At 41.1% G+C, this 20,893-nt stretch overlaps 1 protein-coding gene across 3 annotated transcripts; it reads left to right on the top strand.

The window, feature by feature from the left end:
- Positions 1-1,852: 1,852 nt before the first annotated feature.
- On the top strand, positions 1,853-14,278 carry LOC131240126 (probable histidine kinase 2). Of its 3 annotated transcripts, none has more exons than XM_058238187.1 (6): positions 1,853-2,288; positions 7,316-7,444; positions 7,537-7,751; positions 9,031-9,177; positions 11,421-11,540; positions 13,937-14,278. In XM_058238187.1, the coding sequence occupies exons 1-6, from the start codon at positions 2,048-2,050 to the stop codon at positions 13,997-13,999; spliced, it is 915 nt and encodes a 304-aa protein (XP_058094170.1). In that variant the 5' UTR covers positions 1,853-2,047; the 3' UTR covers positions 14,000-14,278. The 3 variants fall into 3 exon arrangements, with proteins under 3 accessions (XP_058094170.1, XP_058094169.1, XP_058094171.1); XM_058238186.1 differs by having other exon boundaries at positions 1,854-2,288; positions 7,313-7,444; XM_058238188.1 differs by lacking the exon at positions 7,316-7,444 and having other exon boundaries at positions 1,854-2,288.
- The last annotated feature ends 6,615 nt before the right edge of the window (positions 14,279-20,893 follow it).

Genomic DNA, 20,893 nt, shown 5'->3' on the forward strand with positions numbered 1-20,893 from the left:
CATCCATACTGTCTATCTATTTTTCTAGATAATTTTATGGTTCGAATCCAAAAAATGAGGTATATCTCAATCTCAAGTGGACCACATTACAGGAAGCAGTGTTGATTGAACGTCAACCATTAAAAACTTTTTGGGGCGATAAAATTTTTGGATCAAGCTCATCTTTAGTTTTTCCCTTCGTCTCGGTCCGTAGGACCTAATCAACAGATTGGATGTGAGACATACGTCATGGTTAGGCCTAAAGAGCACCGACCACTGGGGGAGTAGCCAATCCATTTACATCTGCTCCCCTCGCTCCATAGGACACGTGGGATGGTGATATATAGATCGGTTCCACTCACGTGCTGGCACAGGATGGATGGCTTTTGTTTTAAACTAAAAACCAATGAAGCTATCCTTTCCGTTACTTTTTTATGCTTTCGTTTTGCACCGTCACATTAGTGGCCGTAGATTAGATGAGTAGATTCTCTAATAAAAAATATATTTTGATACACTAGCCATCCATGGTGGCCCAGAAAATGGACGGACCTCATTTTTAGATTGCTCTACCACGTGTCCGGGAGAGATGGCTCTACGGTATCACTTCTTCCTTTTCCACCGTCTGGTCCGTCTCGTTCCGTCAGTCCGACGCCGAGGTACATTGGCCGCATATCACTAGTCCCTACCATCCAAATGGACTTGGGCACATGCATTTCAATCTGGACCGTCCAATTGCTGGCGTACTCATCCTTGAGGCCGCATTTGTATGCTGAGAATGGACGGTTGATCAAACTTGGTTCTGAGCGTTCATTTTTTTCAGTTCACGACATCAGACGTGTGGACCCGACTTACCTTTGTCAAGCACAAACCCAGCAGCGACTAGCTAATGAACGGCCTTGATCTAACACACGTGTGCCAAGGTGTCACTTTCGCCCGAGTAGCGTGATCGGGGCGATCAATGAAAGTCTTGGCCCAGCCAAGCGAAGCATCTGTACTCAGCTCAGCTAAACTCAAAAGGATAGAGCCGTCTTTATTTCTTTTCTCTCTCTTTATTTTTCAAAAGAAAGAGAAGAACATCGATACTCTGACAGACAGCAATCATCATACGTATTCTCCCTCACAGTACACGTGGAACGTTGTCCCCTCAAATCCAACCGTCAAAATAGTGAATCCCAACTTAGATTTGGTACAGTACAAAATAATAATCATTTAACGATAAAAGCCTCCGACCAAAGACAATTAAAATTTTTTTTATGCAAAGCTTTCAATCTTCAGATAGACATTAATTTCATCCGTTCATTTTAGATTTTGAAACATAACTCAATGAGAAAACATCACGCGATTTTAACGGCCTTGATGGAGATACATTTATTACAAATCTAAATAAGTTGCATGCATGCGTACGAATATTCATACTCTCCCAAATTAACCAAGTTATTCCCCGAAAGTAACGGGAAATTTTGATACTCTGGCGGAGCGTAATGGATGATAGGCAGGCACTTATTTATAATACAAATAACTCAAATAAAACTGTTTAAACGGTGGGCCGCATTTAAAAGAACGATGAGCCAAAAAAAAAAAAAAACTAGTAATAGGACAGTTAAAAAGAAATAATTTCGAACGGTCAGATTTTAACAAACATGGGTCGACTAAACCAAGGTTGGGATTGTTCGAATAATACAATTTTGGGAAATTGACTTAGAGGAAGTAAATAGAAGATTTTAGACGGTTTAATTTAAGATATTTTAAACCACGTGTAGAAATTCTGAATGCATGCGTATGAAGTGTCATAGGTCGTCGGAGTAGGCAATAAGTCCCAAAAGAAATGAGACTGCCCCCTCTCTCTGTCTCTATCTCTCTTTTCATATCAGAAGATCTAGGATTTGATTTGCCTGGGATTTGATGTCCATGTCTTGAAGCAAACGCCATGACAAAAACGATCCAACAACAAAAACAAACAAATCACAGCATTCTTTCTCTCTATGAATATGTTTTTCTGGGGAGTCTTAGATTCCAGTAGATAGAGATTTTTTTGTTTTGTTTTTTTTTTTTGGATTTGGGTGGTGTGATGAAGGAAGATGGGAAGAGTTTTCTGAGATCTGAGCTTTTGGTGGTTTCCCTGCTGTCTTCTTTTCGTGGGGAGGTGGTTTCTAGTTTTGTTTGGGTGGTTTTGGTTTTGGTTGGGTGGTTTTGGGGTAGGGCGGTTTTGGAGAGAGTTTGGGGAAAGATGGCGAGCGTTTGGAGAAAAGGATCGGATTGGAAGATTGGAGCAGAACATCTCATGACTTTCTTTTCTCATAGCAGAGGAGGTAATATTTTCTATTTTTATATTCGATTTTTTAAAAATTAATATATGGAATAATAACGGTCCTTGGTTTATGATCTAGACCATTGATTTCCTGGAACCCAATTTGAATGGGCCATTAATTGAAGATCTCCTTAATACGAACACCCTAAAATCTTTTGATTTGTGACCTAATTTATAGAAGATTAGGAATATAAATGAACCAACGGTCCAGATTTAACCTATAGAGCGGCAGAGTACTTGTGGAGTGGATTTCCCATCAGGGCTTCAGTTTGGGGGCTTGGTTACTGAACCATCATGACTTAACGGTCTGGATTACTGAACCATCGGGTCCACATGCACAAACTGACAATCTCGGCATATATGAAATCCTCACCGTTCATTTGTTTGGCCCTGGCGTGCTGCGGGCGCCTACAAAATACAAAATACCACACTAGCCAGATAATCCTAACTTCCGATTGGACAATTTTTTTATGTTCTATATCTGGGCGTTTGGGGCAAAAAAAAAAAAAAAAAAAGGGCTATACCAATGGATTACTCTCAATTATCGACCGTCCATTTTGATATTAATATTAGGGTCTTCGAAATGGACCAGAAATTCCAGTTTTATTCACACCGTCAATTTTGCGGCTCGTACTTGTATGGTGGTTATCATACAATTGTGGTTATTTTGTGGCCATTTATAAATCTATGGTGGACCGCACATAAACTGGAACAGTCGAGAAATGATAAATTTTAATGGTTGTTAACTTTTCTGGCATTGAATCAACGTTCATGATTTCATAAACTAGGATGGTGAAACACATACGTACGCGGTGATATCAACCAGAAAACCACCAACTAAAAAAAGAAATAGGCTACATACCTTGCCTTATGCTGAGCACACAATGCAATGTATTATGGTTGTTTTTTCAAATTTGGTCATGTGATTAGTGTGGGGGCATGCTAGAATTAAATTTGCAACTCAATCCAAACTTAACAAATATGACCCCAAGCACTGAGATAAGTAGATACACAATATATGACTAAGATCTAATGAGATCGGCCGCCTATTTAGCCACTGGCTTGATACCTAAATAAGATTAGGTGATATTCATAGAGTAGTCTTCATTCTCTAAAGATGTGTCATAACTTTGACTTCAGTATGAAAAGACTTTTCTGTACAAATAAAAGATCATCAAGAAATGAATTCGAATTCTTATAGTCTGTCATGAAGAGCAACTACGAAACACTTATAGATAACTGAATCCAACTTATGAGCATAAACTTAAATTACAGCTAAAAGTACCAGCTACTTGATTAACACTGCAGATTATACTATGAAATGTAAACAACAAGCAAAAAGTAAAAGATTATACGATTACACTTAAGGAATGTAATTAACTTGCAGAAATATGGAGTGGTTACACTGAGGAATGTAAATGATAGATAATTGAAAAATATATTTAGTTCAATTAGGTTGATAAAGACAATTTTTCTTCTGAATTCCTTCACTATTTATAGCCTCTATGTGACGATTTGGATGCTTCCCACATTTTGACGGCCGCGATAACTATTTTAGCCGTACTTGTTTTTCTATTGTATGCTTCCCGTTTGAGTACTACATAGCTGTTAGCAGACTTTCTTCTAAACTTGCCACCTTGCCACCTGTCCTTGATAACTTCCTCCAGGGTAGATTTGATGATGACACAATCAGGTCATGGATATGGTACAACACGAACATGCCAAGACCCTTGACTCACCTTGACGCCTTCTTGTCAATTCTCTCTCACTTGTATCCAAAACATGTCCACACCGTCACTGATGTTGTCAGCACTGCTGCATTAAATACAGTGTAGCCTGTGATAATGTGGCCCAACCACAATATAGGAAAACAGGAGTTGCCTGTTTGTTGCAAGCAGAGGATCCTGGTTCCTGGTTCTCACCTTTCGAGCTTATACGGAGAGGGCCAAAAGTCGCCTTTATACACGTGGTGGGATACCTATCCTATCATGTAAACCAAGTTCTGTATGGACTGTCATTTCTTGTACGGGTTAACTAGTGAAGTTTGCTCTTAGAGTCTGATTTTTCAAAAAACTAAAGCCCAAGATGGCTGGAAGATTGTATGGTACAGGAAGTGTCCATAATTCAAAAGATCCAAACCATTGATATGTTTTGGGCTCACCGATCTTTTTCTCGGTGAATGAGTTGGTTGATCAAGACCCTGCATCACGAAGGTGTACAAGTTGGGCCATGTTCCGTTGATCGGTTGGCTGTTTGGGTTCATTGCATATTGACTTTGTGCCAGAAATCTCGTCTCATTCAATTTGAGGCCTTCGAAAATAGAAGCAACGGTCCAGATTCAACAGATTAGCGGGCTTAGCACAAGAACGTGTCGGTCCATGAATCTGAGGAGCTGATTCAAGGCCGAGCCCATTCCAATAAAACAAGTAACTGGGCCCAGGCCTTTTGTGGGTCCACACACTAGTACTTGGACACCAATACAATTGGGTTTTGTCCATCCATGGTGGGACCCACCATAGTAACGGTCACATCATGGACCATTTGGAGGTGGGCCCCAGCCCATCGAAGATTTCCCCTACAAATGGTCATGCCCACCTCATCGCACAAGGGTTTGAGAGATCGCGGCGGTTCATCTGGTGGGCCCCACTTGAATGTGTGCCAGTGCAATGACAAAACTCATCCCCAATTAATTTTTTTAGGTAACTTTTCACCTAATGCGTATTTATTTCATTTTCCCGAACTCGTTATTTTTACTACTTCCATCCTCAGCACAATGTATCTCTAAGAATCGAATTTTCCAAAAATCATTTTTTACCAAAATGTCATTTTTCTCCATTCCACAGCATTGGACAGTTAAACGGTTGTGACTTTTCATTAGACAATGTAATGCCCCTACCACCCTTTGATAGTTTTAAGTGATTATTTTGTCTCATATCACAAATATCTACGAGATCTGAACCGATTGTATGGTGGGCTCCACTTTGGATTGGTGATACCCCAAAGATGACTCAAATCAGACAATCCTGACCGTTAATTTTAGAAGGAAATGAAATGAATGGTTATAAGGACTCCATTTCGAAGTTGTTTTGACCAACTTCTTATTATGCCTTATCTTTTCTTCCAATTCAGGGGTTGGATTACCGAATCCGTGGGAATGATCGGTTGAGATCTCTTTCATGTTTGCCACCCATGGAAAAAGGAGTTACGAAAGTGACAAAACATATCAAGTTCTCTCCTTTTGTTTACTAAACCTTTTTAAAAGTTTTTGTGGGAAAAATGATGTGGTCTATTTTGGAAGGAGAAGAACTTTGATACTCTGCCGCTGTGATGGATGATGCGTGGGCCCGTTGTTATCTGGGGGGCCCATTTGTGTGGATGACTGCAATGTAAAAATCGGCCTGTTTTAATGTCTCATCTGAATGATTCATCATGCATCACTGGATGAAATCTTCTGTTGGCCACCAACGATGGGTCCCACGTAAGGTTCACCTGACCGGAAGCGGAGTGGACTTGAGTACTGAGTAACCCAGTAACCTAAGCATACTGAGTAAACTCTGTGGGGTCCAGTGATGTATGTATTTTATCCACTCTGTCCATCCATTTTATCAGATAATTTTAGGGCTTAAGTCCAAAAATGAGACATATCCAAAGCTCAAGTGGACCACACCACAACAAAGAGTTTGCATTGAACGTCTGCCTTTGAAAAACTCTTGGGGACTACAGAAGTTTTGTATCAAGCTGATATTTGTTTTTTCCCTTCATACATGTCTGAGTGATCTTATGAATTGGTTGGATTACAAATAAACATCATTTTGAGGCCTGGGAAGGTGTCAACGGTGGAAATCATTATTCCCAGCTTTCCTGTAGTGTGGTCCACTTGAGATTTGGATATGCTTCAATTTTGGGTTTAACCCATAAAATGAGCTGGAAAAACAGATGGACGGCGTGGATAAATCACATACATTTACGTTGGGCCCAACACATGTCCATGGCGTGCCCCCGAGTATATTAACAAGAATTTAATGGACCGGAATACATCACCCGAGCCTGTGGGTCCCACCGTGTTTTATGGGTCACATCTACTCCGTTCATCTGGTCCACCTGATGATTATTTTTGACCATACATCCAAAAAAATCAGCTAGGTTCGTAGCTCAGGTAAACACATAAAAATTAGGCCTAAAACCCTCTAAATTCATGCGGTATGGCCCACCTGAGTTGATCTGGATGATTTTTTATTCATCTTCATCCTGGTGATGCGCACCTGATGAACGGCTTGGATGGCGTGTAAACTTTACCATGTGCCTACTCAAATTTGGAAAACTTGGACGGTGTATAATCCCATCCCCACGGTTCCCTTAGGCGTGGCCCTCCTCAGCTGTGGATCGAGCTGAATTTTGATCCCAACGGTGTAACATCATGCGGCACGCCTAGTGGACGGACTGGATATCATTTTAAGAGGGCTGGGGCCCACGGAGCTTGGATGCAGCAGCAGCTGGCGACAACATCCCTGCTGTAGATGCTCCCTGTCCCACCTTTTACGGACTCGGCTTCTTCGGTGGATCCCTTGATTCTGGGCCTACCTTGATGTATTTACCTTATATCCACGCCGTCCATCCGTTTCATCGAATCATTTCAGTATATGAATACGGCTGATCGAAATCTCAGGTAGGCCACACCACAGGGAACATTGGTAATTGACCAGTAAAAACTTCTCAGCGGCTACAAAAGTTTTGGATCAAGTTGGATGGCAAATAAACATTCCTGTGACTCCCAGGAAGTTTTTAATGGTGGGAGATCAATCACACACTGTTTCCCGTGGTGTGGTCCACTTGAGATTTGGATCTTCTCCATTTTTTGAACCCATTATCTAAAATGATCTCACGAAACGGATGAACGGCGTGGATATAAGGCATACATCACTGTGGGTCCCACCGCGTCCAGCATTTTACCTTCTGAGTGTCCCCACATGCCTTTAGTGGGACCCACGCGATTTCTAAGGTACTGAAGCGAAAATTTATCTACAGGAGGCTTGCTGAGTGGCACGGTGGGCCCCACAATTCAAGCGGACCTGACCGACATCCGGCGCGAAGCATCATGTTTCCTTCCCATCCAGGAATTTATGTCGATTTTACCCTCGGTAGATAAGCTTTTTTACGGTGAGGGCCAGCAATGTTTACGGGAATCTTGTCGGCATCGCTCCTCTCCTCTTTCGGAAACTGACGGTTGCAGTTCCTTTTCCTCTCTTCAGGAATTCCATTGCCGGAAAAGAATCCCGATTTAATGGCCACCACCTCTTTAAATCGGGGTTTCTGGCTCTCCAGATTGTTGTCTACGGTGCCGCAGGAGGATTCCGGCGAGGTTGTTATGGATTCCGGTGGCCGGGATTTTGTCCTTTCGGCCGGTGGTGGTGGGCCTTCCTCGGCCGGGAAGATCTTGCTTGTCGAAGATACGGAGATCAATCGGGTAGGTTTTGCAGGTTTTTTTTTTTTAAATTTTTTGGACGGTTGTGTTGAAATTACGGAAATGCCCTTTCGTCAGTTTGGATTGAACATGGCCAGACGATCATTCTGGTCAGACAACGATGACGTGTCTGTTTGATGGCTGTTCAAAAGGGAATGGTCCATGGACGTGATTACGATTGTCTGATCAGTGTGGGTTTTGGAGCTATGCTTCATCTGCTATGGGGTGCAGTATTTGGACGGTTCAGATTATCGGTAGGCATTCACACGTGTGCTGTATGTATTTACAAATTCACATGGTTCTTGGTCCCGCGGCAAGAATAGACCCGTCGGGTTTTTTCCTGGACCCATGAACCCATAGGGTAAATTCAATCAAATCTACATTCTGTCAGGTTGGTGGGCTATTCATTATCGTAAAAGAAAAATGCTTGCTGATGGGAGAAATGACATAATGTTCATGAAATCCACCCCGTCCATCAGGTACATCACCCTTTTTTGGACTTGATCGTAAAAAAGCTCAAGCTAATTCAACACAGGTGTGCCACCCCATGCAACCTCTGAATTCATGTAATATGGCCCACTGGTCGCTTGAGTTTTGAAAGAGTCGAATTTTTGGGCAATTCTTTCATCCTGATAAGGCACATGAGATGAATGGTTTGGATGGCATTTAAACACCGGGGGCCCTTAGAAAAAAACTAATGGAGGATGCCCCATGCCAGCTTTATCTATGGTGCAGCTTACCTGAGTTTTGGATCATCATGATTTTTGAATTCCAGGGTAAACAAGAGGCAGTGTATCTGATGGACGGAGTGAATCTCATGAAAGTTCCATTCACATATGAATAGCCAGTTGAGATCAATTGATTGGATTGTCCAAGTGAATGAATGCAACTAGGAGCACACATCTTATACTGTACTAACATTTTTCCCAACCTAACAATGGCTTATGAAATCAGTTGGCCCCGCTAAGAACACCGTTCTAATCGAAATGATCCATTTGGTAGGTGGGCCACTCCTATATGTTGAGTCACATTGTCAATTGCCAGCTGACATGAACAGTGTGGCCCCCTTGATGAGTGAAACCCCACCTGATTTTTTCGCCGGGTGATCTTCATGGTGGGACCTGCACAAGTAGGATGTTGGCGGGAAAGATTGTACAGTACCAGAAGTTGTGGAAACTATGCTGTGGGTGAAATTGCTTGCTTGTATATACGTATGTACAATCCGAAATTACCAAATAAGCGTCTTTTATGTTATGAAAATACGGTGTCCGAATACGTGCAGATATTGTTGAGGAAATTATTCCAGGACCTTAATTTGCTGTTGGAGGAAGCAGAGAATGGGCAAATCGCCGTTGATTACTTCAAGCAAGGAAAGAATTACGACCTCGTTCTCATGGACAAGGAAATGCCAGTGATGGACGGCCACGAGGTGAGTGTATGCTTCTGGCATAACTACTTATGGTTTGATTTGTGTTGTTTGGTCTGCTTAGCTGCTATGAAACTTGGATATTTAAGTAAATATAAAGGATGTGCATGTCATCCAGGGAAGCATCTCGATTTTGATCAATGTGAAGGGAACCCGTTTGGATGTATCCTCTGAAAGGTTGTTTGAGGCCTAAATGCGCCTTTTTGAACCAAACAGTGTGGGGTTGGGTTGCACTTTTGAAAAACCCCGTCTCATTTCCTAGCTTGACAAAAACCAATCTGATTGGTTTTTGCTGAGTCGATTGGCAAGCCTGCTGAAACCTTTTTTTTTCCAGAAACATGCTTTTGAAGGACTGCATCCAAACAGGTTGTGTTTGCCATTTCAATTCAATATTGCAGCTGGGTGTTTGAGCTGACAAAACTCGGTGACTCAATTCAACTCAACTCAGTGAGATTTTGAGCCAAATCACTCGGGAACTTGCAGCTTGCAAGCTCAGTTGACTCGATGTGACTTGAACTGAGTCACTCACTGAAGGATGAGCTTTTAACTAGAAAACATGTAATAAGCAAGATGAGATTCGGATGCACAACCTCATCGTGAGATGCATGTGTCGTTACCACTTGGCCTTGCACCATATTTATTAAAAATAAATCAAATTTGTTTACATGTAACTGTTCCAAACATCTAATTCTTTACCTAACAACTTCTGTATTTAAATATTAAGTAGTTGATTCAAGTCTTCAGGTTGACCTGACCCGGCTGAATATCGAGCCAGAGTTTTTGAGATATGGTTTGAGATATTTCCTGATACAACTGGGTTTCACCGCCTGAGTCGTAGTGGTTTATATCAACCAGGATGAGTCACCATATCGAAATGGTTACAGTCTCCAATCGAGTCGCACTCCTCTATCACCGGCCCTGTCCCAGTTGGTTTTGGACACCTGAGTCCTGGCCTAGCCCAGGTCAGCGGGAGAGCTGCAGAGTTCAATAGGGCCCCACTAATTTTAAGTTGGTTGGGTATGCATTTTGCATCTTGAGGCAGATTCAACCCTAGGTCTAGCCCAATAAGTTCTCCAGCAGCGGCCCGGTGATATTGCAATTCATTTGGGGTGTACTCTGAGCCCTTTTGCAGTTACCAGGGCATTTTGGTCTTTTACCTTGATTAATTTGCAGGGGATGTTGTACTCTTATCAGAAAGGTTTTGTTTGGGTGCATCGATTTCATTAAATATGATGCCATTTCATTATATTTGGACCGAAATTAAGGTTCAGAAATGAATGCAATTGCAACCAATGAATATGGTTTACATTCTCAGTTTTGATTTAGAACTAGAGGTGGGCATCGAGCCGAGTCGAGTCGAGGTGGGCCAAGCTCGGCTCGGCTTGTCCATGCTGTACTCGAGTTCGAGCTCAACATTGAAGCTTGGCTTGTTTGCCAAAGCTGTCGAGTCGAGTTCGAGTCGAGCTAGTGGTTCGAGTCGAGTCAAGTTTACCTCGAGTCGAGCTCGAGCTTGTTGGGTGAGGGAGTAATGGATTCTGTTCTTGATCCTCCATTAATGAAAAATTCAAAAATCTTAGGAGAATCAAAGCAAAACCCGATGAAAAAACCAAACAAAGCTTCGAATCGGATGAGGAAACCTGTAAGAACCGATCTGTTCTTGATCTTCTTCCACCAGCAGAAATCCAAGTACTAAAAAAGAAACAGAGCAGAACACATCAGAAATCCATGGTCGAACTCGAGTTCGAGCTTTGAGTTGAGTTGAAATGCCCCATGGTCGAACTCGGCTCAAACTCAACTCGAGCTACAAAAACTTAGCTTGACTCGGCCCGAGTGGGCCATTCAAGCCAAGTCAGTCTGAGCTGACTCGAGCCGAGTTGAGCTAGCTCGACTCGTGAGCAGCCCTATTTAGAACATCCCATTTCCGATCGGTCACATACTTGAAAATTGGATTGAGTAAACAATTGTGATTAATGGTTAGTGTTTTATACGGTTTGGATTACTTGCTACACTTCGCTTTCACAGTTCATTAGACATCAACCTATTGACTTTTGAGATGATATTTTCAGTCTAATTTTTTGTTACAATCTAGCTGCTGTCGGTCCCACTATTTGGGTGGTTTGTATTTGAGGTAAGTGCCACATATGTGATGGTGGTACTATGACTTGTATCTTAGCTACAGCTCATATAGCTATGCTAAAGTTACAGTTTCTTACCTTTTTCCTTTTTTTCAAATATTCTTGTGATAGGCAACACGGCAGCTGCGGTTGCTGGGAGTGAAGACACCAATCGTTGCGTTGACGGGAAATAGCTTACAATCCGATAAAGATATGTTCTTTCAAGCAGGAGCTGATGAGTTTCAGACCAAGGTATTTTTTATTGTTACTGCTGCTGCTATTGCTACAACTATTTAAAAACTGAAAGTTGGTAGAAACTGTCTGGTTTGACTTCACGTTATTTCCGGGAGCAAAGTTGTGTTCCACATAAGCTGTCTTGGGTAGACAGCTTGTACGTTGTTTGTCAAGCCCATTTATGCAGGGCAATTGAGGAAAACACGGATCACTAAAATGGTGGGATTTATTCTCGATTCGGTGCACGTGCCACTCAATGTTCCATCCACATGCATCACATGGGCAACCAAATTCAAACATGCCAAACATGCCACATGTGTCACCATCTTGAGCTTCTCACACGTCAGAGTATCTTTATTCACGGTTTGAGGTGTTTGACAAACAGGGAATGGAACAACTAGTCCAAGATGGCGGGACTTGTATAGCTTATTCAAGACAGCTTGTGTATTTTGCTTGCATGCAAAAGGCCTATAAATTCAAGGCATTATCTAATAATCTAATCACGGTTGAGATTTCCATGCATGATTCCATTTTGCTTCATGTTCTTAGGCAGTGTTGTCAATGGCATTATTGTTGCAGCTATTGCTATTGTAGTTTTTATCACCATTGTTATGTAAATCTAGGGTATTTTTAGTGATATTTCAGTTAGGGCCCTTTTGGATCCTTATATTGGTCAATCCAAGATTGGCCAATACATGCATTCTCAACTGGTCTATTGTCAAAAAACAACCCTCCACTCTCCTTAAACAACAGCAGATGGGAAGCTATTTACATGACAAGTCTCACTTTGTATGGTGGAAAGACAACAAATAAAATATCTCAATTAGATTATTTCAACCCCATGGTAATTTAGTTCTTTTGCTTTAGACATGAACAGTCAACATAACCTTTGTATAATCAATGGGTGGAAATATTCGATCTGAGTGACTTTTTGGGGGTCCCCAATCCAAGCGGAGCCAACCAATTAATCCATTTTTGTCATTGAAAAAGGCCCAAATCTGATGGCTAGAGTCCCCACTCACTGTAATATATTGGAGCAAACCTCTTTGCTAGATTAGAGTAGGAATAGACGAATAGGTACCAATAATCTCCTAGGCATAGAGGTCTGAAGAACTCTTAACCCATCAAGCACTCCTGCTTACAGTGACGAATATCGTTCTTGGCAATGTATCAGGAGATTTTCAGAAGTGTCGTTTTTCTCTTGATATCATTGGGAAAATTTCGCAGAGAGTTAAATATTAAACATATTTATTATAAATTAAGAAATAACTTCAAAATTTTAAAATATGGTTAACTTGAATTAATTTAAACATTTAAATATTTATTTTATAAAAAAAGTGATAGTTTCATGATAAAATCAAAACTGTTGGGATTTTGAAATTCTTGCCATAATATTATTTGATGAATTTGCTGGGAAAGTATTGTAGGAATTTGAAAAAACATGATAAACTGTGGTTAGATCCACCAGCTCAATGGTAATCACAAATACTAGTTGGACCAACAAAACATGATTAGGTCCACCAGCTCAACCATTTTCGTGGGGTAACAACAAAGTGGGCCCCGCATCGTACATCCATATCTTGTCCACACAAAGGATGACTTTTAGATAGGTTTCACTGGTCACAACTATAAACTTGAGTACAGTTTCCAAAGCCATTGCTTGAGAATTAATGTAGCCGGGCATGGGGAGAGAAGAGCTCACCGTCTTCTTTTCACCGTCTTCTTTTCAAAGTGTAGCCCTTGAATCTACATGTAAAGATAATTAAAAAAAAGAAAAAGAAAAGAAGAGAGAATAAAATTGATATTATTGATGAAAGTGCTGCTTACAACGTATTTAATGTGCTTGTATAGGAAATAGAAACCCTAGACCCTAATTTTACTCAAAATAGGAAACTTTTTTGAAATAGTAAAAATCACAAAAAAATATATTAAAAAAAGATGTTTAATCCTGCCAAAAAGTCATAAACAATCCTTAAATGACTAAAACAAAGACTCTGGACTATAACTATACTTGTTAAACCCTAAAAATAGAAAAAGCAATACTTGTAAAAAGAATAGTAAGTTTTGACTTAAAACTTTACTTAGACCCCTAAAATGATTGAATTTTACGAAACCTTTTAGGGACGACCAGTGAACCTTTGGGTGATTGGCCAAAGGCATGGATCTCATTGATAGCTTTCCAACAATATATTTTATGGACGAAACGGATAACCAGTTGCAAAGTTATGACTGTCGGTAGCTATAGCACTCTTTTAGACAGCTTTTGTCCAATTTGGGCCCGTCTGGCCTGAATTTGTGTAATCCCTTCCCTCCATTGAATCATCCTGCACCTGTCCAACGAGAATCCATACGAAGTTGATGGATTAGTTTTGTAGAATGATAATGATTCCTAACGACTTCTATCTTGCATGCAGCCACTGTCAAGAGCGGAGCTGGTTCGGCTTCTTGCGAGATATGGTTTGGAGTGTCCACGGTAGCAATTATCAGAGTTTCCATACTTCCACTCCATTGTTGTATATCTCATTCCATGTAAATCACTGGGTTTGTAGCTTGTTTGAATAATTTCAGTTTCTCTCCATTTTCTACTGAGTTAGCACAGTTCAGCTTAATGCAGATATGCTGCTGTTTTTTTTGTTGGCTAGATTTTTGAATATATGGTAGAAAATGGATGTTTTGAAGATTGTATTTTGTAGCTGAGTATGCATTCAGGAGAACCTCTTTTTCTTTTCTAAATAAGAAACTCATATGGACCTCTACTTGCAGTTGTACGAGTCATGGCCAGTCATCAGGTGGGCCCCAAGTCCAAATTGGCAAGAAACATAATTTTGGTCCCTTCATCTTCATTGAACTGATTATTGCAATTCACTTAGATTGTCAAAAAACCAGAATAAGGTGAATAATCATGTGTTTTTTAGTAAACAGCAATCAGAAGATTCATTTAGTTAATCCTCTATGATATTCAATCAGAACCGTCCATTCTGGTGTCCCATTAGATGGTTTGTCAGGAAGGAAAGTACTGCGATGATGTCCCATTAGATCCTCCACGATAGCAACAAGAAGAGATAGTCAGGAAGGAAAGTACAGCGAAGATGTCCCATTAGATGGTCGAGATCTCCTGAATTTGTAATATTAACCCCTGTAATTGTTAGATTATTTCCTGTTGAGTTTTGGCTGTGACTCTATTATCTATCTTTAGGCCATAGATCAAAAGATTAGGATCTTCTAATCGTAGAGATGTAAGAGCACCCACTTTCCCAATGTAAATGTATTGGGCCCATATGATCAGACGTTTGGATACCAACCATGGTCTGACATATATGAAATCCTGCATGTCGGGTTAGCTTGCGCTAGAACCACTTCCTTTTAAAAAAAAAAAAACCTAGCCCGAGCATGACCACTTTGCCTAAAATGGGCTCGCAATTTCTGCCAAGGGCCTAGTCCATAAATAAATCTTAGACCCGTATGTGTCATCGGACCCATATCTTCTTATATGAACCGGCACATCAGTTGGGTCAGCACTCATTTACAGGCCCAAGTGCACGTTAGTTGGGTTAGCACCCATTTACAAACCCAAGTGCGACATTTCAGCATGTGTGCATGTACAGCTGGAGATGGAGTTGAGTCGGACCGAATTAGTGATGACCTGACTCGACCCAGTTTTGAAATAGACCTGACCCGAACTCGACCCGACTCGGTACCGAGTCCAGCATGCCTGACCTAATCCGAGCCCAAGTCTGGCCCGGACTAACCTGGACCGAGTCCGACCGAGTCGCAGGTACCAAGTTGGGTCGAGTCAGCACCAAGTCGGGTAAGGTGCTGCAGGTATCCGCGGGCTGAAGTCATAGCTCAGAACTTAGGTGCACCTGCTGGAATTGCAGCCTTTTCATCAGCTACACTACATGGCATCTCAGATCTGAAATGTCAAATTTGATATAAATATATAAATATATATATATATACACACACACACACACACACACACACACGAGTTACGTTTCAAATCGAGTCGAGCAAGTACAAAGTCAGATATTGGGTCAAGTCCAGTTACTTGGTGACCTGAACTCGGCTCCATTTGAGTTTGGATTGGACATGTCTACTCCATTCGGATCGACTCACCCACTGGGTTGGGTCTGAACGAGTCGAGTCATCCCGTACCTAGCTCTATGTTTATCTTGGACCCAATCAAGAAGCGGTTCAAATGGAAAGGGAAAGAAATCCAGGTGGAGTCAGATCGGTTAGACCTTGTCACCATGGACCATCTACATTAGAAACCTCTAGATCAACGGCCTGGATCATCTCTTGGTGCGTCTAAAGGGGCGAACCTCATGGGACCACCTGGGAGCCGATTAGACGCGTCCCTGATCGTAGGGCCTACCTTGATGCATGCATTGTATATCCACGCCGTTTTGTCAGCTAATTTCAGTGCATGATCCCATAAATGAAGCAGGATCCAATCTCAGGTGGGCCATACCACATGAAACAGTCCTGATTGACCATTAAAAAGTTCTCGCAGGCAACAAAAGTTTTGGATAAGCTGATATTATGAGACTATCAACAGGTTTGATGGCAATTGAACAATACGGTGGGCCCTAGGAATTTTTCTACGGTGCACGTTCAATTACCATTGTTTCCAATCTTGTGGTCCACCTGAGATTTGGATCCGCTTCATTTTTGGGATCATGCCATAAAATGATCCAGAACAACGGATGGATGGAGTGGATATACAATAAATACATCAAGGTGGGCCCTTGGTCACCTTTTTGGGTGAGGCTGGGCCGCACCTACTCGGCTCCCAAATCATCCCAGTTCCACTCTACTGTACAAGTGTCTGTAGCATACGTTCATTGAATCCATACCATCCACTGGTAGGCCACCTGTGGATGGTCTAAGCTACTTACCAATTTTATTTTTTTTATTTTTTTTGAATTATAGCAGCATCCAATTAGGAGTTGGCTTCTATCTTTTTGGATTCATACCGTTGACATTTTTTCTTTTTCATTTTAGCCGTCAATTTGAAGGATCCAGATGGACACGTAGGCTTATTTCTTTTTTCTTTAATGACTTTTTGGTTCTTTGGTTCATTCACAGTAGTTCCACCAGATGTGGCGGTTCAGATTCACCAACCATGCAATCGCATAGACAGTGTAGTTGCAACAAACCGCGACACGTACGCAAGGTTGGATCGTGTTTTAAGCCGTGAAAGAGACTTCCCATGTGTTTTCGATTATTAACTAAAATAATCCTTAATTATTACCCTAACATTCGATTTTAAATTATCTTTTTTGGCCCACACACACGTTTTTAGCTTTTGGAATGACTAAAATGCTCCTTGCCACCCATTTCCTTTACGGTGGTTGTTTGTCCCCAAAGTCAAGAGTGACCTTAGAAAATGAGGTATAGGCCCTACCAAATCAATGATTAGGGTTACCCATAGGCAAATTTGATCCATTCATTTTAATTTGTCAACTACGAACCAACAATAAAATTATTTCAAAAAACAATTGGAGTTGTTTGTGGCCCACAAGTGCATGAGCATTGTAGTTAAATCTAAATTGTTTCTGCTGGTGTGGTCCATACATGATGAGTTTTGCCTTTAAACTTCATCTGATGACCTAAAAAAAAATTCATTTCATGTGGACAACTTGAATTTACTATAAGACTATCCAGTGGGCCCTACATAAAATGTGGAATGGGTCCAATCGGTGAGTCCCTCATGCAGGAAAGCCCTTTTGCATTTTCTTCTCTCTTTCTTCGTCCTTAATGTAATAACTTGTGCAATGCCAAGGATTTTCGAAACCCGAGTATATGACTCATTTTTCAAAAACCCAAGTGTTAATCTTTAAAAATAGCCAAATTTTAAATATATATAATTTATTTTATTTTATTTTAATTTTCTTAGAGTTAACAGTTTAGTGGAAGATGGACATATCAAACATAAAGAAAATTTTGCATTTATATTAAGAATATACGAGCGGCTGCCCAAATGACTTATACAAACCAATGTCTCTACGTTAACAATTACAAGAAATACATATTTTAACACATGAGAAGTAATAAAATGCATATAAACTTGAGCCGTAAGATCGCGCAACTTCTCTTGGCAAATACAACTATGTATCTCTGATAATTATACCCTGCTCTTTATCAATCTGGACATGGATATTATTTAAACCACCTGTGCTACCTATGCGATTATATATTCGATGAATGAGTGGTTAACTCAGTATAAATTTCCCTCAAGATTATACACCGCCATATTAGTTAAGCATAGTTTTTAAACAATAAGACATACAAAATATTTCATGATGCAATCTTATTTAAGTGCATGAATACGTGAATGTACATCAATTGGGGATGCACATCCAGTTGACCAAGTGAATGGACCTTTCAAACAGTTAGTCCATTCATGCAAGAGAATGAGCCTTTCAAACAGTCAGCTCATTCAACTTACAAGGTAGTGAGCCTTTCAAACAGTTGACTCACTTAGACATGAATGGGCCTTTCAAACAGTCAACTCATTCAACTTGTAAGGTAGTAGGCTTTTCAAATAGTCTACTCACTTAGACATGAATGGGCCTTTAAAATAATCAGCTCATTCATGCCTAAGGATGGGCCTTTCAAACAGTTAGCTCATCCCTAATATGGGAATGGACCTTTCAAACAGTTAGTCCATTCAGGCAAGAGAATGAGTCTTTCAAACAGTTAACCCCTTTTTAATAAGAAAATAGACCTTTCAAACAGTCAGTTCATTAAGCAAGAGAATGTACCTTTCAAACAGTTGGCTCATTCAACTTGCAGGGGAACGGGTCATTCAAATAGTCAACCCGCTCAAGTAAGATAGTGAGACTTTCGAACAGTCAGCTCACTAAAACAAGAATGAGCCTTTTAAACAGTTGGCTCATTCAAGCATGGGGATGAGCCTTTCAAATAGTCAGCTAATTCTTAGTAACAAAATGAACCTTTCAAATAATCAGTCCATTCAGAATACAAGTGTCAACATACATGACGTATGTTGAAATACACACATTTGGACAATCCCTTTTACCAAGGAGTTGTCGCACATACAATTAGCATAAGTACACGATAGATAATCATGGCAACCACATGTTCATATTTTATACGTATACGGTACTTTATACATACACATAGAATACATAAATCTCAATGTAACACATGCATATCAAGAACGCAAAATAAACATAACATTTGGCATGTGAAATCTCATCCATAGCAAGAATAAACCATTCACGGCATTGAAAGCCTTGAAAACCATAACCTACACGATTAAAGTCCGCACCTTAAACCGAAAAAAACACCGAACTGATTTGGACGATATGTCTTCGTCAACGGCGACAAGATAACCTAAAGCAAGAATAGAAATAAGCTATAACAACACATAGACTCTTCGAAGCTCTAAAACAGATTAGGGTTAGGTTAACTTACCCAAAGATGAACTCAGAATTGCCGGAACAACGATTCAAAAGTGAAGGTTTAAGGATAAAGAAGAACAGGAAAGAATCTAAGATGATTCACCAAGTACTCTCTCACTTTCTCTCTCTTTTCCTCTCTCTTTCTTAGCTAGGGTTAGGAAATTCGTATGAAAAAGAGAGCTAGGGTTTTAAGGTCTATAAATAGGCCTAACATTGATGAAAATAACCCCAGGGTCAAGGTATACTTAGGGTATAACCAAAACAAGCCTCTCTCGATCCAACGGAGCACTTTCGGTGGGCCTATTACCACGAAAGGTCGGACTTAAGCTCACTAACCATGGATCTAGGTCAAGCTGAGTTTTCGTACCGACCGGACCTTCAGATCAGCCGTGGCGAACCACACTCAAATCAACGGTCATCGAATCTCAATCAGGACCACAAACACTAGGACATGCCTGGGCCACCTTCCCTGATCAGAGGGTGAAATTGGGTTAGAATCCAACGGTCGATTGCTTAAAATCGTCGCGCAACGCCACGACTAAGATTTCATAAAATCTCATTAATTTATCACCGTTCTCACACTCTTCACTCCGACTCAATCAAATCGACCCAGGACATCATTTGGACTTGATTTTTGAGGTGATAGCCAAGTCCAACATGGTGACCACAATAGCCTAAGATCATCGCCTATCGGACTTTCGACGTCGTCCAAGTCCTATCCGAACTTTCAAAAATTCCCAAGAGCAATTGGATTTAGTGATGATCCCAGATTTCAGAGTAACTTAGTGCTAACTATTCTACGGGTTTTGAGTCATGCGGATCAAATTTAAAGTGATTGATGCAAATTTCACAAGTAATCGAGTTAAGCGCTAATTGCCCCAATAAGCTTTTAAGGAAAATAGAGGTAGTACTCGGGTCTTGGCATAAAATTTTCGGGTCATTACAATCTACCCCCTTAAAGAAAATTTCGTCCTCGAAATTCATATCTTCTCATATTTCTCAAGGATCCGAGGGTAGCTCTTTCTAATCTCAGCTGATTCCCAAGTAGCCTCTTCCTCACTATGATGCGTCCATAGCACCTTCACAAGAGGGATTACCTTGCTACGTAATACCTGCTCCTTCCGTCAGAATACGCGTCGGCCGTACATATGTGGCATCCTCGCTCAACCGCACCTGCTCCAACTGATAATATGCGAAGGATCGGAACGTACTTCTTCGACATAGAAACATGAAATACGTTATGCACGCCCGCAAGAGGTGTGGGCAAAGCAAGGCGGTATGCTACCGCTCCCACTCGATCTAGAACTTGAAATGGACCAATAAATCTCGGCGTAAGCTTTCCTTTCTATCGAACCGCAGAACTCCCTTCATAGGAGAGACCTTGAAATACATGGTCTCCAACCTCAAACTCAAGCGGTCGCGCCTCGTATCGGCGTAACTCTTCGGTCTGCTCTAGAAGTCGACGTCGAATAACGTCAACTTTCTCTAAAGTAACTGCACCAACTCCGGGCCAAGCAAACTACGCTCGCCAACCTCCACTTGCGGTGCTCTGCACGGGAGACCATACAACGCCTCATAGGGAACCATGCCAATACTCACCGAAACTTTATTATACGCGAACTCTTCATACTGAGACAATCATCCCAACTGTCCTTGAAATTCAAAACACAAGTTCGCAACATGTCTTCCAGACTCTGATTCACCCGTTCCGTCTATCCGTCAGTCTATGAAACGCGGTGTTGAACTTCAATTTCACACTCATCACTTCCTGGGATACGAGTCCGGAAGATAGATGTGAAACGCATGTCTCTTCGGACATAATCTCCAAGGGAACTCCATGCGGACGTTCAATCTCCTTGATATACAACCTAGCCAACTCGTCTGCAGAGTTTGTGACTCGATCGGTAAGAAATGAGCCGACTTCGTCAATCGATCGACGAT

This window comes from Magnolia sinica, chromosome 3 (assembly GCF_029962835.1).
Source record: "Magnolia sinica isolate HGM2019 chromosome 3, MsV1, whole genome shotgun sequence".
Classification (NCBI taxonomy): Eukaryota; Viridiplantae; Streptophyta; class Magnoliopsida; order Magnoliales; family Magnoliaceae; genus Magnolia; species Magnolia sinica.